Source organism: Colletotrichum siamense (genome assembly GCF_013390195.1).
Source record: "Colletotrichum siamense strain Cg363 chromosome Unknown KSG_Cg363_contig07, whole genome shotgun sequence".
Classification (NCBI taxonomy): domain Eukaryota; kingdom Fungi; phylum Ascomycota; class Sordariomycetes; order Glomerellales; family Glomerellaceae; genus Colletotrichum; species Colletotrichum siamense.
This window is the reverse complement of record NW_023501020.1, coordinates 4,701,491-4,718,724: the sequence shown is the minus strand read 5'-3', so window position 1 is coordinate 4,718,724 and position 17,234 is coordinate 4,701,491. Positions and strand designations below refer to the sequence as shown.

At 49.6% G+C, this 17,234-nt stretch overlaps 2 protein-coding genes across 2 annotated transcripts; one reads left to right on the top strand and one right to left on the bottom strand.

Moving 5' to 3' along the window:
• Window positions 1-578: 578 nt before the first annotated feature.
• blaSE-1 (Glutamyl endopeptidase) lies at window positions 579-1,514 on the top strand (the record flags this gene model as incomplete). Its single annotated transcript, XM_036643451.1, has 1 exon — window positions 579-1,514. One exon carries the CDS (start codon window positions 579-581, stop codon window positions 1,512-1,514), a length of 936 nt encoding a protein of 311 aa, XP_036491569.1.
• Window positions 1,515-5,888: 4,374 nt separating this feature from the next.
• On the bottom strand, window positions 5,889-7,430 carry CGCS363_v011601 (Aldehyde dehydrogenase; the record flags this gene model as incomplete). Its single annotated transcript, XM_036643450.1, has 2 exons — window positions 5,889-7,024; window positions 7,079-7,430. 2 exons carry the CDS (start codon window positions 7,428-7,430, stop codon window positions 5,889-5,891), a joined length of 1,488 nt encoding a protein of 495 aa, XP_036491628.1.
• Window positions 7,431-17,234: the final 9,804 nt, after the last annotated feature.

Here is a 17,234-nt window from a genome sequence, read left to right as displayed (position 1 = left end):
CGACCTGCCAAGGGCAGGAGCGGAGCCTTTGGTATTATCACGTTGGGTCAGCAATCCTCAGCTACAAACCACCAAAGTTCTCAGCAGCTGCTAAAGTTCCTCCATTGAATGGGACGATGACAGATGGAGCTTTTGGGGGTCCACGAATAAGGAAACTACGTCTGGAGAAATGCGCCAGCAACTAGCGAGGACTCGGAATTGAGGCCTGCTTGGGAATTGACATGGAGACCTTGCTGCCTACTGAAGTTCTTCCCTTGTGTAGGAATTCAGCCTAAACAGCTCTAAGATTGGCTGACAACTGTCTCGTCGCTGATGGTTTATGCCTATAGTTGCATCGAACCAAGCCGGCTTGGTATTCGGAACTCACTTACCTGCAAATTGCACGACTTGGTCATCAGGTCTCCTATACGATGAGCAAGTCAATAAACGAGTATAAATATAAGCTACTCCCCACTGGATTGAAGGCGTCTCTCAGCAAGACAGCCCAACCAGCTCCAGTCTGAGATCAAACAATCTGCCCCTCGACATCCTGCTTGTCTTGCAATCACCCGATCCCGAGTTGTTTTTCAAGTAACATCATGGTTCGCTTCACGGTTTCAGTTGCCGCGGCCGTTCTCGCCTTCTGCTCTCAGATCAACGCCACTCCCGTGAACGTTCGACAAGAGGAGGAAGTCCACCCCATTGGCTTCGACGAGAGCTTCGCCCGACGTTTCCCGGCCGGCGCCGCCGTCCCTAAGGTCCAAACCCTGAACATCGATGAGCTCGTCCACAACTCCACTGAGGCCCCCGGATTCACGCCTTTCCCTTCCGAGACCGAGGCCGGCGAGGTAGATAAGCGCTTCATTATTGGCGCCGATGACCGCCACCTTTGGAACGATCCCAACTATCCCTTTATTGCAGTCGGCCGGCTGCTGTTCTCCAACGGCGTCTTTTGCTCCGGTGCGATGATCGGGCCCCGCCTTGTCCTCACGGCCAGGCACTGCTACGTTGAGGGCGTCCCCGGCGTCTTTGCCCCGGGCTATGATAACGGTAACCGCTACGGCGAGGCGCAGCTCACCAACGTCCTCTTTACTACCGGCCAGGAACCAGCCTCTGCCTGTGATACCAAGGGAGATTGGGCCATCTATGCTCTCGATCAGCGCCTCGGCGACCGTGTTGGATACTTTGGTGCTAAGCTACCCGACCACAGCATGCTCGACCAGCCTAAGTTCTTCCACATTGGCTATCCGGGCGACAAGGACGGCGGCCGCCGCCCGTATCGCCAGACCGACATCACCATCCACTCAAAGCCTCGCACATTCGACTGTGACTCAACTGGCCCCATCTGGACCGATGCTGACACTATGGGCGGTCAGTCCGGTGGTCCCCTCTGGGAGCTTGATGGTAGCGGTAACCGCTGGATTTGGGGTGCACTGTCTGTTGGTGTACAGAGCTCTACTGAGGCTTACTCTGGCTTTGCATCCGGCAACAACATGGTCGACGGAATCATTTACATGCGCAACCAGTTCCCTTAAATGGACAACCATTGCACGACGACGGAATATCAAGGATAGCCAATGGAACGGTACGAATGTGTTGTGTTCACCAACGTACGCTGCAGTTTCTGCCCTTTTTATAGTACTCTGGCCTGGAATTACTGGTTATATATAATCTCCGTTAACCCGTTCAACTTTGACATATCCAAGCACTCGGAGCGCGCTTGCTTGCCACCGTATCTTTCTATAAATCCGTTCTATGTGACCCTGATGCTGTTGTTCCATTCCACTTATGGGGTTTGAAATATTTTCGTCTGTTGTCGTGATATCGCGGAAGCTTTGATTTTGTCAAGCTCGCTTGGATGCCTTTCTCGCCGACAGGTCCGCCGCCGATGATGCTTCCATCTCTGGAGCGATACTATACCTCCATAGTTATAAGTGGAAGTGACAGAGATTGGTCCGCCCCTGGCTACTGTCCTGAGTCTGCTCAGGCTTTTCAAACTTCTCCTCCACCCAGTGGTCTTCTGAGAGTACCCGGAACCAAACATGTGAGTACTGCAATAGAAATTTGCGTTGCGCTACCACGGACTCAAAGCCGCGAGGCATAAAGCAGCTGAAGACATGTGCGAAGTATTCCTTCCACATTCTGGATACGCTCTCAACTGTCGAATACTTCCCCGTGAAAGTCATACGGCAGTCAAAACGGTGCGCCTCCAGGCGGCAGACTGCGAAAGAAAAGCTAGAAGGGAAGAAGGATTGCGTCGTACCAAGAAGGCAGTGTCAATCACGGTGGCTGGTTACATTCAAACCGGAAAGTGGGACATGCAGGACCGTTGGCTAGCGGTGTTCCATGTGGCATTGTACTAAGTAGCCATTCCCCCGGGACGAATGCCAGTGTCCAGGAGAAGTAGACCATTTCATCTGCGTAGCACCTTTTCATCGTCTGCAAAAGTCTCAAAGCCAGCCACTAACGGACCAGAGGTATTTTGGATCAGGTTACACCAGCGCTGGATGCAAATGTACCTCCGATCGCTCAGACAGGTTCTCGGGGCGTCGAAGTTGTTTAAATTTGTTCTCAACCGGCGGCATCTCTCCATCAGGACAAAGCACCTTTTTGTCTCAATTTGGAAAGGCGAAAGGACTTGCCGTTGAATCGATACTTGACGCTGGCCCTGACAAAGTTTTGCTCATTTACCCTTCTATAGAACATACCCGGAGGGCAGCCCCGCAGTGCGGCTTTGGGTGGAGCCCACGCAAGACCCTGGCGATCCTGCGAAAACAACCTTGCCTCTTTTGGGCAAGGGATTTGATGATACATATCGTCTGGCTTTGGGCTAAGGTCAACTTTACTCAATGACTGCATTGCACTGCGTGAGTCGTCTTTGTAAATCATCGGAGGTTTGATTACGGCCATGACAAATGTGAACTTGTCACGCAAGCTTGGAGCATCAGAGGCGGTCATTCCAGCCGCCGTGACTCTTCGTGAGAAACTGCCACAAAGTGTTTTCTCCACGGCGAATACGATGAATAACGCTATCAAATGTCTCTGCATAACCTATTCTTCAAAGAAAACCAGCGATTTGATCACGATAGGAGTCCTTCGGCATGGGGATTCTTCAAGGCCATTTCAAAGTGAGACTGGCGCGTACAAGGCACATAGGATATCTTGTTTCCTAGCTAACAATATTACTTTCTCCATCGAAAGCTGTCAAAACGCCTACTTCTTAGATCCTGTCGTACATTTTGACGATGCATGGACCCACGCCCCTGAGTTCTCCAGCCGAGTTTCTGGAATCGATTCAGCCTCTCATTCTCAGACGCCGAATACATGTTGGCCTCGTGTGCTACCACTGGTACTATTGATACGACAGAACCCGACCCAATCAGTTGGATTAGAGTAATCAGAGCGTTGTTCAGGACCTCTTGACGAGGGCCTGGCGCGATGTTCTTCAAGATGCCTTCGATTTCGCTCCTTTGTTGTATCATCTGCGCTTGGCAAAACTCTGAACCCGGGGCAACAGGTTGTTGGCGAAAAACTGGTATTTTTGGGTCGTTCTGCTTCACTTCGGCCGCGGGAACTGCTTGGGTCGGGGTTTCACTCGGCCTTTCCTCGACTCTTGGAGACTTTCCTTGCGTCTCGTCTATAGAGTCGTCCAGCCGTGTGCGCTTCCGAGATTCAGGCAAAGGACTTCGGTCTGTTCAAAACATGGAACATTAGCTGGCGGGGAATATGAAAGGGCGGGTCGGGACAGGGTGTTTGAACGCTTATCTTCTGCGACAGGGAAGTTCAAGTCACGGACCTTCTGAAATTCTGGGAGACTGAATGCCGGGCGTCATTGTGCGTTTCTGCATTCAAAAGCGGAGGTGATATGGTCGATTTATAAGACGATATGTGTCGAGGTCTTCTGAGGGCTCTCTATCAGTCCGGCTCGAAGCAAAGTTGATGTCGGAAAAGATATGATAATTCACAAGGTTGAAGCACTAGTTTAAATACAAGGCCATTCCACCTTTTGGGAGAGAAAATTTAAGCACACAAATTCTTTGTTTTCGAGCCACCGTGTTACGGCCGTCGAGAACCTGGAGAGCTATCCATTATCGATTGGTGGACCTCCCGCCAAATCCTAAAGGGTGGCCGATTTCCCTGAACAGTCGGCTGACACTGTAGATGTAAGTAGGCAAGATATAACAAATGGTGTCACACTGAGTTCACTGATGATGAAGCGACAGGCTTGCAGAATCAGGTGGGCCCAAACGCTGTCCCTCAGCTGCCTCTGACCGCCCTGATCCTTCGAGACTGGGCGGTTCCAAGGCTTAAATAAGCACAGAATGAGCAGACCGTGTGTTCCCTTTTTTTAGGTTATGTCATTGACCGTGAGCTCCAACCCAGGGGCGAGGGCTAGCGCCACGCGCTCCATGAAGATGAGTAATCATAAGTGTCAACGGGCCCCCAGCCAATGAGGTGTTCTTGAACGGGGACAAATTCTTTGAATGTGGTGAATCAATACAGGAGGCCATTTCCGTCGAATACTTGTAGTCGCGATAGTCCATCGTTCATCACAAGCGGACCATATGCCAGACGTGGTGCTTATGCCGTCGCCATACACCCCTCAGCCCCCATTTTGATTAATTAACACGCATTACCACCCTCAGTCACCCCACATACTGATTAGCATGATTCCAACACATTATCCTTTCGTGTAATATCACAAATCTATGTTTAGATCGTAGACTTCGATGGTGACAGCATCCCACCAGACTTTCTAAAATCAATATGACAGAAGTCACATGTCTCTACTGTACACTATTCCAGTCATTGTCATCAGACGAGCGATAGGTGCACTGTTTTGAACCCGGGCATCTGCTGAATTCGATCAGTCGCAACGAGCATTGAGGAAGCCTTTGGTGTCACATCCTCGAAATGTTAGTTATGGCGGTGTAAGAAAAATAACCGTACAATTAAATATCGTCCTATGATTCACTTCAGCTTTGTTTGAAAAGACTCGCTAGCTACCTATTTACATTTCCTTGCTTTAACAACTTCATTTTGAGTTAGGTCTTGCCATCATAGCATGTATTTATGAAGTAAGACATCTAAGAAGAATCTTCAAGCATCGGTTGCTCAAGGACGATGTTCGGTTTGTGAGCAAATCAACACTGCGGTGTGCCAGCGCCAAGCGGACCAGAGGGCTAAGCCTCTCTCAGCTCGTAGAGTCAGTTGTCCCGCTGATATAACAACCTTGATAGAACAGCATCTTGTCCGTGCGTCGCCACGCCATCATGACACGTCGTAGAGGTTTGATCCACGCACTACTATGTGTACCTCTGGAGAGATAAGTCTCCAAAGACCCTTAGGAGATTATGGAGCTTCTACAAAGTTCCATCATTGGAAGCTGGAAGCAGCAGCTCTACAGGATTCAAGCTGGTTCATCATGAGATGCAATAAAACAGTGAGTAGAAGCCTGGGCGCGAATAGTTGACGTTTCGTGTGGGGATGGAAAAGCATTCAATTATTGCCGTAGATGCGGGCGTAGTCGCATGCTTGCGTGCACTGGTTAGCCATTCGAAGTAGCCATAACAGCGATGCCTCACAAGTGTGCCACCATGATGTATGAAGATTGATGAAATACATGACGTGACTGCGTTGAAAAACAAAAGAAGAAGTCGTCAATGAACGGGGGTTCTACTTCCCTTATATACCTCAAGGCAATCATTAGGACGATGCGCTGACTGCTGCCGATCCAAGACGTTGGTGTATTCATGCTCGGAGAAAGAGAACTTATGCATATCATCATTTGTGCACGAACAAACAATGCACATTATCTAACCAACTATCAATTGTTCAGCAGTCATTTTTAGCCTAGACCAAGTGACACAGCAAATACAAACAACCTAAGATTCCCATTATCGTACATACTAAAGTGCCACGTACACCGATTTCAGTTCCGTCCAGTAGTCGGTAGCATATTTGGAACCCTCCTTGCCTTCACCACTCTCCTTCCATCCCCCAAACGGCATGTCGGCCGTCATGGTCGGGCTGGTGCAGTTGATGCCGACGTTTCCGGCCTCGAACCTCTTCGCAATTCTAAGCGCGCGTGAAATATCCTTGGTGTATACTGAGGCGTAGAGACCGTAACTGGTATCGTTGGCTGTCCCCAGCACCGCCTCCTCATCATCAAAAGAATTGATGCACATCACCGGGCCAAATATCTCCTCCTTCATCACCCTGGAGTCGGCTGGTGCGTTTTTAATGATCGTCGGCTGAACAAAGTATCCACGGTCTCCGACTCGTCCTCCTCCCGTGACGAACTCCAAGCCCGTAGTTCTCGCCTCTTCCAGGAACCCCATGACTCTGTCGAACTGTAACTTATCTGCCTGAGGGCCTCGCTGGATGCCACGGCCCAACGGGTCCCCAGCTGCGCCGACCCGATCCATCTCGATCTTGAGAGCATCTATGAATTTGTCGGCAATGGCTGTGTGGACAAAGACTCGCGAGCTTGCGACACAAGCCTGGCCTGAGTTCACAAGGATCGAGAAGGCTGCAGCAGGGACGGCCTTTTCAAGATCAGCGTCTTCAAATATGATTAGTGGGCTCTTTCCACCAAGCTCCAAGGTGACCTTCTTTAAGTTTGATTCAGCGGCAGCCTTCTTGATGGCGCGACCGGTGGATGTAGACCCCGTGAAGGAAACCTTCCGGATGTCCATGTGTCGCGCAATAGCCTCTCCGCATGGCCGCCCAAAGCCATTGAGGATATTCAAAACGCCTTTCGGCAATCCGATTTCTTGGCAGCATTTGGCTAAGACCAAGGGGCTCAGAGGGGCCTTCTCAGATGACTTGAGGACCAGCGTGTTGCCTGCAATCAGTGCAGGACCGAGCTTTTGAACAACCATGGTAATTGGGGCGTTCCATGGAGTAATAGCACCGCATACGCCGAACGGCTGCCGTAAAACAATGTTCAGCATGCCGGGTGTGTTCAGAGAGCTGTCTCCTTGAATGTCCGAAGCCTTTCCAGCGTAATATCGTAGTTGACTCATCGCAACCGCTGTCGCAACTGTGCTTATGCATTAATCCCAAGTCCATGAGTGGTTATGGGATCTTGACCAACCATCAGAATCCACTGGCTTTCCCATGCTGATAGCGTCGAGGTAGGACATTTCTGCAAAGTCCTTCTCCATGGAATCTGCCAACTTGAACAGAAATGCTCCTCGCTCGGTGGCTGCAAGGTCGGACCATGCAGGAAACGCTGCTTTGGCAGCCGCTACAGCGTCATTAACATCTTCGACGTCCGCCTCGAAAACAGATGCTGTCTTCTGCTCAGTCGCAGGGTTGTAGACGTCAAATGTCTTCCAACTGCGAGAGGTGACAAACTCCCCGTTGATGAACAGACGGGTCTCGATTGGCATCTCTTTGAGTGCCTCAACCGCGCCAGAGATGACAGGTATCTTTGGGAGTGACATTGTCGGGTAGTGTCGTGACAGTGATGTCGTAGTAACCAACTAAACTCTCAATTGAGTTGAGCAGCTTGGGAAGACTTCTTGCGTCAAGTAACTAAATACTCTGCCGGCCTTCAAACGACAAGGCAATTGTTTTCTACAGTGATTGTGCTCAATATAATACCAGCACCAGTCAACATCATCAGAATATGGGCAACCTTTGTCTGCTTTGCTTTCGCAGAAGACGCTTGCTATCTCCGAAGTCCGTCTCGGCATGCATGAAGCGTTCCACTGAATTATCGCCAAGTCTTGGCCAAGGTGGAATAATCCTACCGTGATTGACGTGCATTGCTGATGCAGTGATGCCTCGATACGTTACGGACCACATTAAGCAGTGATTTAACCCCACGCAAAGGCCATATGGCATGGTCATCGTACGATTCTTCTACACTCGTTGTTGTTGTTGTGAATATATTAGACACAACGATTTGGTAATCGGCAGCATCCAATAGGCATCAGACGGCTATTAAACGTTGGAAAATTATCACCAAGTCTTAGGAATCAAGAGAAAGTTAAGCTTTGCTGTAGCGCATAATTCATAATTCAACTTAGGTTGGTCATCACAAATGAACACTCCATTCAATCTGACCTGCTGGTGTTGATTGCATTCTACCTTTGTGGAGTATTCGTGCCCTGTTTTGAACCCGTTCAAGTTCTGCAACCAACTCCTTGTGTGGCGCTAAGGCAGGTGGCCGTTAATTCGTTGTTGATCCTGTCGTAAACAGAAAGTTCTCTTGTCGATCACCAAGTCAGAACGTGCGGGGTCCGCCTTGATGCCGGTTCACGGTGCGGACCTTGCCCGGACGCCTAACGCCGAGATGCGGAGACAAAGGCTGCGGTTTCCAACCATGTTGTATTCGCTTTTGGGACCAGTAGCAATATTGGGTCATGAAGCCAGCGCCTGTTAACATTTCGCAGCCCTCGTCCTGGGTGACCGAACCGACCAAAAATTCATCCTATCAGTTAAGTTCGAATCTGACCGCCGTCACCAAGAAGATCACTACGCCAACGACCCCAAAACGTGACGCCGATAGGATTCGAACCGAACTGACAGTATGAACTCCCGTCTGCTAAATCAGCCCCACCTGCCGGCCCCACCTCGCGCTTGTGCCTGCTGTAACCGAGCGATGCAATCTGGCTTCAGAAAGATTTTCCCCACTCTTAGATGAACGAGATGAAGACTCTGGAACAATCTTCACATGTCGCTCTAAACTGCGGCGAAATGCCAAAATAGCTGGAAGTATTAGAGAATAATCGACACGTACGAACAAGTATGTGTCTGCATGACGAAGATGGCCACTGGGGAGCGCTTGCAAACATTTAATATGTCCATAGACAATTTCACGACGAGATTGAAGGTACAAACGGTGGGCGTTAGGTACAAAGTCCTCGTATTCTCACTGCAGCACAGTAGCCAGTCACTGCAAGTAACTCAACACCCCTGCAGTTTGCGCAACCAAGCAAGGTTTCTTATTTAATCGGCAGCCTGATAATATTTGTAGTGAGAGCAGATGCCTCAGGGCTGCAATCGAGACACGAATTCTCCAAGCAACCTGGAATGTCCATCTGAAAAGCTGCGCACCGTAGTGCTTGGATATCTATACCCCGCATTTTCTAACATGCGAGGTTTGAAGAAGAGGCACCGGGTGCGGGGTATTAGGCCTGGCCTATGCCTCCCTACGAAACCACCGACCTTGTAACCATTCTCTTAGTCAATTATTGCATCATTTTAGCAGCCTGAGGTGCCTCCTGTGCGAGCAAGCCGCGGCAGCAGTTAACCGAGCTTCACTGGCTATATTTTGCCGAATGGCTGCTTGCATCATTCACTGCATCTGGCGGGATGATACGCTCCAGCCACATTGTTCATGAGAACGAACAAAACTCATCTTCAAAAGATCAACTGATCATCCAATTCACAGTAGTGAGTCGGTCGTAAGCATTCGCCATGTCCACCCTCGAGATCAACAGCAAAGATTTTGTCAAGCTCAAGGACAAAGTCATATTGATCACAGGTATTGTGACCTTTTTCAAGCCGCTTCCCAGTTTGCGTTTGCGTTGGTTAGTCTTGTTCTGGCTCAAAAACAAGAGATAAACTCCTTATCCTCGGTTTTGACGTAGGACCCTTTGCAGTCACATCACATCAATAGCCGGGTAATGATGATGTATGTCCACAAAATACTGACTTTCTTCGGCAGGAGGCTCCTCCGGCATCGGACTAGGGGTCGTCAAGCTTCTGCTATCCATCGGTGCTCGTGTGACAAGTGTCGATCTGACTGCCCCACCGGCCTCTGAAGATTTTACTTCACAATCGCCTACATTCACGTTCGAAAAATGCAATGTCTGTGACTGGAAAGCCCTTCGAAGTGTGTTTTCACGAGTAGTGGAGCGGGAAGGGCAGCTTGATGCAGTTTTCGCGAATGCCGGTAATAATCCAAACATGTCCCGGGGAGCTTTTGGTTCGCGGCTAATGATGAGCCTACGAATCTTGGAGCTTGCAGGCGTAAATCCTCGCACGCGATTCATAGATGATGAGATCGATCCTACCGACGGCCAATTGAAAGAACCGGACTTTTCATGTCTCGAGACAAATCTGTATGGCGTAATTTCTACGGTTAAGCTGGCCGTGCATCACATGCGGGCTCGTGAGATTCAGGGCAGCATTGTCATCACAGCATCTGTGTCGTCTTGGACGAGATTCGGAGCAGTGGATTACAGTATGTTAAAACAATTCTCCATGCATTCTTTTAAAGCTTTGCCCCTCTTCGAATGATTGTTTCCGGGATGAGAGCATTTGCCAATACGAACCAGCTATGCTCAAGCTTTCCAATGATTTGACACAGTTCTAACCGCATAATTTAGCGACATCAAAGCACGCTGTGTTAGGCTTCATGCGAGGGTTGCTTCCGCATACCTCCAGGTTGCCCGTCCCCATTAGGATCAACTGCATTGCTCCAAACTGGACAAAGTCCGGTCTGGTCACTGAAGAAATAGTTGCTCCCACAGGCTTTGGCCTGAGCACTCCTGAAGAGGTCGCGCAGTCAGTTGGGCTTCTGATGACAGACAAAGCCCGAAACGGGGAAGTAATCTTCGTCGATGGCGGAAGGTATTGGGAGATCGGGAAAACACTTGAGGGGGACGGAGTTGGGAGATTTGTTGGCCCGACAATGCCGCCCGGGACTTCCGACCTCACAAACTGGGAACAGTATGTCGAGTTTTGTCGCAGGATGAATTTGGCACTTGGAATAATGTAGCAGTGCTGTTGTGCTCGAACAGAACTGGTTTGGGGGTGTTGCGGGTGAGGTTGGTCTTGCTTGTAAAAGGTTGTTCCATTGTATGTCAATATTGACAGGTCTTTGCAATACTTTTCTAGGAATCAATAGTCCGACTGTTCTCCCTGGCACATGTCGACAACTTTGGGGCGACAAGCCACATGAACTGTTGAACATCCAAATACATGATTGTTGGCAAATGCGCCACTCGACGGCAACGATCGCGCCTCATCATACTTTTTTCAGATGGAACAGAAATACTTCGGTTTGACTAGGGGAAGGTCTGATTCATGTGCTCAAAATTTCTCCCCCCCATTGGTTTCCATAGTATTCGACTGAGAGTGGCCTGTCAAAAGATTCTTGTCCCTTGCAACACCTTATAAAAGCCTTGCGATACAGATCCCGCAACACAGAGCTAGGACCGTTAAACCGGGAATACTTTTCTCTTACCATCTCATAAAATGAAAGAATCCAGTTCGGTTGAGGCTGGAGGTCTGGATGTCCAGGAGACTTTCCCGTTGTTCGAGAGGTTGATTGGCCGGAAAGCCACTTGTCGCGCACTCCACCGACTGGAGACTTTCTATAGCTCCCTGGAGGAAGGTATAATGTAAGAGGTTTCACTAGGCGATTCCAGACCAGGTCTTCGGGACTACGAAAGTCTCCCAGCTTATGATAGGTGGTCAACTTTAAGCCCCATTCCGTTCGGATTCCGCCCCTTTCAATGTCGATTTCATAGTCGGTGAAGCAAAAGGTGCAAGATCCAACTGCGTTGTCAGGGAAAATATCGAAGTCAGGCTCCGCAACGGATACCCTCAAGCCTAGCAGTTCAGGGATACAGGATTCGCCAGGTACCCAGAAACGCAAAGTCGGCATTCTGCTCGAGCCGAGAATGTGTCGACACACGGGTAACTCTAAGCTGTCGACAGTTTTGACGAAGTCGACTTGGGAGCAAGGTGGACCCCTAATGTGGTGATGACGGTAAATGAAGAGCTCGTTGTCGATTATTCTTGCGGATGATTGATGCTTGAAAACCCACCGTGTGGCGGCTTGCGAACTCGACGGGCACAACGGCAGCAAGTTGTACCCTGTACTGCGCCAACAATCTAGTGGGAAATGCGTTGTTGGTGTCTTTTCGTCGTCCAGAGAAATGAATCTGTCAAATTCAAACGCATTCTCCAAGTACTGTAAGGGCAACCCGAACTTTGGCCCAAGAAAATGCCGGTTCATAATCAGGCGCCCTTCAGAAAAGCTGATCTCAGGAGTGCTGCGCCTCACTGCCAGAGTCCCTGGTCTCCAAGTCACAAGGCTTATGTCTTCTATCCAAAGCTGGAATGTCCCTGGTCTGCGGCGGCCACCGGGTCGTCGCTTTGGTATGGGCGGATTGTTGAACTCCCGAATGATCCGGAACACAGGGTCACAGCCAGGATGAAGCTGTAATGCCGTGCGACTATCATGAGAACTCCCCAAGGGCCGAAGCCGTGTGCATCCGAAGCATAAGAACCAGTCCGGCGCGTCTCTTTCTAGTAGGACAAGAGTGGCGAGTAAATCATCCTGCTTTTGTTTCAAGAACCGACGGGTCGGACACAAAGCCGAGAAGAACCATCTTGAGACTAGGGCAAGGGCTATCCGTGACGATATGGGCAGTGCGTCGGCAATCATGAAGAGGACCTCGACTGGCACAGAAGGCAGCCTGAATGGATTCTTTTGCGCCGCAGTCGTTTCTGTACAGCGCGTCGCCATGTGTATTTATTCAAATGAAAAGGAGGATGAAAAGAAAACGGGGGAGAAAATTCGACTGAGTGTAAAAAGTTTTGCATGCAGATCTTTTAAGAAGCCGGAGCTTAAATAGACTTTTTGTCGAAAAATCAAGGTCAATCGTAAAACATGGTTTTGTGGACCTCGTCTATTGACGACCGGTGGAAACCTTGATATGTATCTTCTGGCAGGAGTGGCAGCCGGCTCAACGCCTGTCCATGTTCAACCGAATGGTTGGAAGATGCGATGTGTGCTATCCAGTCAAAGTAATGGTGACATTATGACTCAAGACATACATGAGAAAGTCCTGGAAAGAATTTCTCATCCCTGTATAGATAGCATCTGTAATGAAAGGAGCAGTGTAAATATGGTTCTGCTGTTTGCTGATGTTCTTATTTTGGTCCGGATTCTCGAAGTAGATTGAGATATCCCCGGCTTCAAAAGTTTTGTGGTTGTCCCACTGTTCTGTAATTTCAATGGAAGGAGCAATGTCGTCAGTGGAGCCGTGTAGTTGCACACGAGAGCATGCATGGTGGTGTTCATGAGCATGACAATCCTGTTGGCATTATCGCTTTGGGTGGTAATGTCGGTGCTGTTGAACGACAGGCCATTTGGAAGAGCAACGTTGCAGCCTCCAGCGTCACCGGAACCATCCTCACTAGTAACCATTGGGGTACACATGCGCTTCAGAAGATGGGTGATGTCGGTGCAGCAGCCGCAACTTGCGATGGTATAGTAGCTGTTGCAATCGCACTTGCCAGTCTTGCACTTGTACGCAAGTATGACCCACTCAGAGGACGCATCTTTCAGGGCTTGCCCGACGCTGATCGTGAGAGAGGCATCGACTCCTTCGTGGCAGTCAGGATAAAGTTACGAAGCTGAGGTGAGATTTGCATACCTGTGCCAGTAAGTGGTTCGAAGTAAAAGCTAAAAGCATATGATAGAAGCGCGTTGTTGTTGGGTGGGTGATATTGGATTGCGACGACGAGAAGATACTGAACAAAGGGGCCATACGCCAATGAGCATTGATGCAAGACCTCCCCATACCGTCAAGTGCCTGTGGTAATTGTAATTAGATGTGAAAGCCAGTCACCGAATATCGCAGACTTACTTGAACCTCAATTTCCAAATGAGTTGAGCGCTATCGTTTTTTTCCCTGATGCCGGCAGTTGGGCCCTTTTGACACAAAGGATCTGGAATGCGACCCCTCAAATCCAGACCTCGAGCAGGACGCTCAGTCGCACCTCAGTTCCGTTTGAGCCTGCCACGTCAGGTCCAGCTGGGGTCTATCACGTGCTAGCTCAAGGGACGTCTGCATTTGAGTTGGAATAAACCAGCTAGAACGAGAACGGCTCATACCATAGTTGGCTCGTCTGCAGAAGAGTATCAGACTGTCGACGAAAAGCTACCTGATACCTCATTTCAAGTAGTGGACAATCTTCAGCAGATCGATGTAGGGAAGCGCACAGATACAGACAACTTGACCTCTGTGAATACTCACCCGTGACACGGCTTCAACGAGAGTCCTCCGAGTTATCGACACTTCCATCTCGCTGGTGTTCTGGACCATCATTGTCTATGCCACCGTCGTACCTGTATGCATGGCATTTGACTCCAATTTACTTACTCCCAGCTAGGTATTGGTCTTACAGAAGGTCGCGTTGGCTTCCATTCCTGTCGCCGCCATGGTCCTCGTCCAACGCTTCATCATGCAGCCCATCAACCTTCTTTCTTACTCATCCGCAAAACAACTCACCAAACGTATTTCAGAGTCCAAGCGCCAAGTCGCTATGCTCGACCTCCTCTCCGCATCTTCAGCACGCATATAACCGCCATTTTGCGATGGCTTCGTCCAAGAAGACAACACCATCATCACCGGCGAAGTCAAGTAGAAGCACAGCTCACCAAGCAAGCTTCTCGCCAATATGCGGCTGGCAGGGCAAGAGTTTGCACAGAATTTTGACCAGATGAAAGCTCTTGTTTCCGGCAATAATTCGCTGTACAACACCCAAGCCGCCCATACCATTGTCATAGAAGCGCTTGAAGCCGCCACCTCATCTAACGCTCTTGCTCGACGTATCTGGAAGTCATTCGCCCCTCTGACTGGAGAGGTTCTAACACAAAAAGACCTCGAAAAGCACTTACTGCTGATTGTGTTCGTGATGTTAAGGAGCTTTTTGCGCTGCTCGACGTAGACCAGAACGGCGTTATCAGCTTGGAGGAGATGATCTCGAAGGGAATCCGCATCGGCCAAGAGCGCATCGCAATCTGGAAGAGTACACATGACATCAAGTCTGCCGTGCGAGTTCTGAACGCTTCCTCCAGGTTTTCATCCTCATTGGCACCGGTCTTATCTACGCCGCCTTTTGCAGCGGCTCCTTCTTGACATACCTCGCCACCATTGGCACCCAGCTTGCTGTCGTTTCTTTCGCTGTATCAGGCACCGCGCAGGAGTTTCTCAGCTCTTGCATTTTCATCTTTGTGAAGCACCCTTTCGACGTGGGCGACATCGTGGTAATCGAGGAGAAGATTTCGCGGCTGTATTCCGTTCTCCAAAACGAAGACTCCAAAAATACGACAAAGGTTCCCAAAATCAATCTCAGCAGCATGTGGGTGGACAATATGTCCCGAAGCAGGAGTCTACGAGATCGCATTACAGTGCAAATTGCAGCCGACACCAGCTTTGATGACATTGAGAGTTTGAGAAGACGAATACGCGACGAGATTAGTGCTCCTGAGAATCTTCGGGACTTTTGCGAGGATGTAAATGTTGACTTGTCTCCATTGGAGATATGGGCAAGCTTGAGATGTATGTCCAGGCTGAGCGCAAGGCAAGTTCCACTCCGTTCGCTCATACATCTGCTTGCTGACCCAAAGACAAGTCAAATTGAAACAATGAGAAGACCCGCCGAATCCGTCGCAACAAGCTCATATGGTGGAATCCCTTCGTGCTGTTTCCATTCATGGACTAGGCGGAGGTAGCGCTACTCTAGGCGATCCAGCCAGACCAACTTAAGCGTTCCTGTGGCACTCGGACATGTTTCTTCTTCAGTATTCCACCCCGAACCACAGGGTGCAAAGTATTCCAGAAAGCTGTTGTTTCACCTTGTTTCTGGATAACCTGACTCTGCTCTGGATATTCTTATGCGCAGATACTCGTATACAAAAAGACGGAAATAAAATCCATGCCGATGTTTCCATCCTCGATTATTCTCGCCGCAGCGACGAGTGTGTTGTTCAGCAAAACTACGGACTCTGCATCGTCGCCCGACGGTCGAGGTCGGGTCAGCCATCGAGTCAACGGTTCCCTCCTCGATTCGACAGAATGTGGTATGTTATTCTTCCCATTGCCTTGCTAATCCATCTCTCCTTTCTGTGCCTTTTTGCTTCTCATCTTGATCATATTCATTATTCATTACAATCGGCTACCAACTGCTGCGATGATGATGGTATACGAATTGGTTACCTAGGCTGTCTATCGACGCGCCTACCCACTCCCTCTTGATTACGAACCACCTTGCAATCTTTTCGTCCGAGACCTCGTTATAATTTGCCCCCATCTTGACCAGTCTGTGAATGACGAATAACACGTCCTTCTGCCTCTGACAAATATGCATAAGGTAGCCTTGAATAGCTCAAAATGCAAGTCTGTGGCTGGTTCTGCAAGGTTGCCGCAGATGATATCTGCCTCGGCCAGGACTCCGAACACTACATGATGGCCACCCTCTAGTTATCGTGCCTCATTTCCCATTCTTGCATTTCGTGAAATCAAGTTCTGATACGCGTCATATCATCATTGTCGATAGACTCCCAGCTAACGATAGCCTGGGCTCGATGACCACCATTGATTGGGAGTAGGGGGCGTAGGGTTCTCAAAAATCCTACGTCGAATGTATCATTAGCCCGGCAAATCACAAATGTCTCAGTGCCACAATCTTACCATAGTCGATGAAGGTTTTGATGTACTCTCTTGTAAGCTTCTATCCTTGAAGACTTCCGTCCTGTGCCCTCTAGACAACGTGCGGTGCTCCAGATGAAGAGCTTCGGGCCGAGTTCGGGATCTGCATGGAAGCCAAAAAGCAGCTGACGATCTTTCCGCCGAGAACCATGCTTTCCCAAGAAAAGCCAGATTCACCAATGACCCTAACCTCCAATCCAGCGGGTATGGAGGCCAGACTGGGGTTTGCCATCCAAGCCTGTTCGGCTGGTGTGAGGGTATCCTCGTCTACCGCAATTATCTCATCCAAGTCGAAGTGTACGCGCAGCGGGGTCTTCGGGGAAGATCCGGCAGTCAAGGCGCCAACTATGACATGCACATACTCGTGTGCCATGCTGATTGTCATCATGAACATGAAATTGTTCCAGTTGGTCAACGCAATGCGGCGGGTGGAGTTCGTTACACTAGGTTCCATCGCGATGCGTGCCGCATCTCTAGCGGCATGAATCAACTGAAAATGAACGTCAGTTTATTGAAACGGAAGAAAGCGAGATTTGAGACACACCGTTTCGTTGATCTTGATCCTCGACCCTTGCTGGGGGTCCCAGTTCCTCCAAGTCATCCTTGGGTCCCTCATCCATGTCCTCCGTCTAGCTTCCGCCTCGGAGCCTTCTAGTAAATGACTAGGAGCGACAATGACACATGGAAATGAGCTTCTGATCTTTTGAATGGCCCCAGTGACGTAGAGAAGGTGTTTATTGTCATGCTGAGGGTTGTTGTGATCCCAGGGGTATAGGTGGTTCTCAC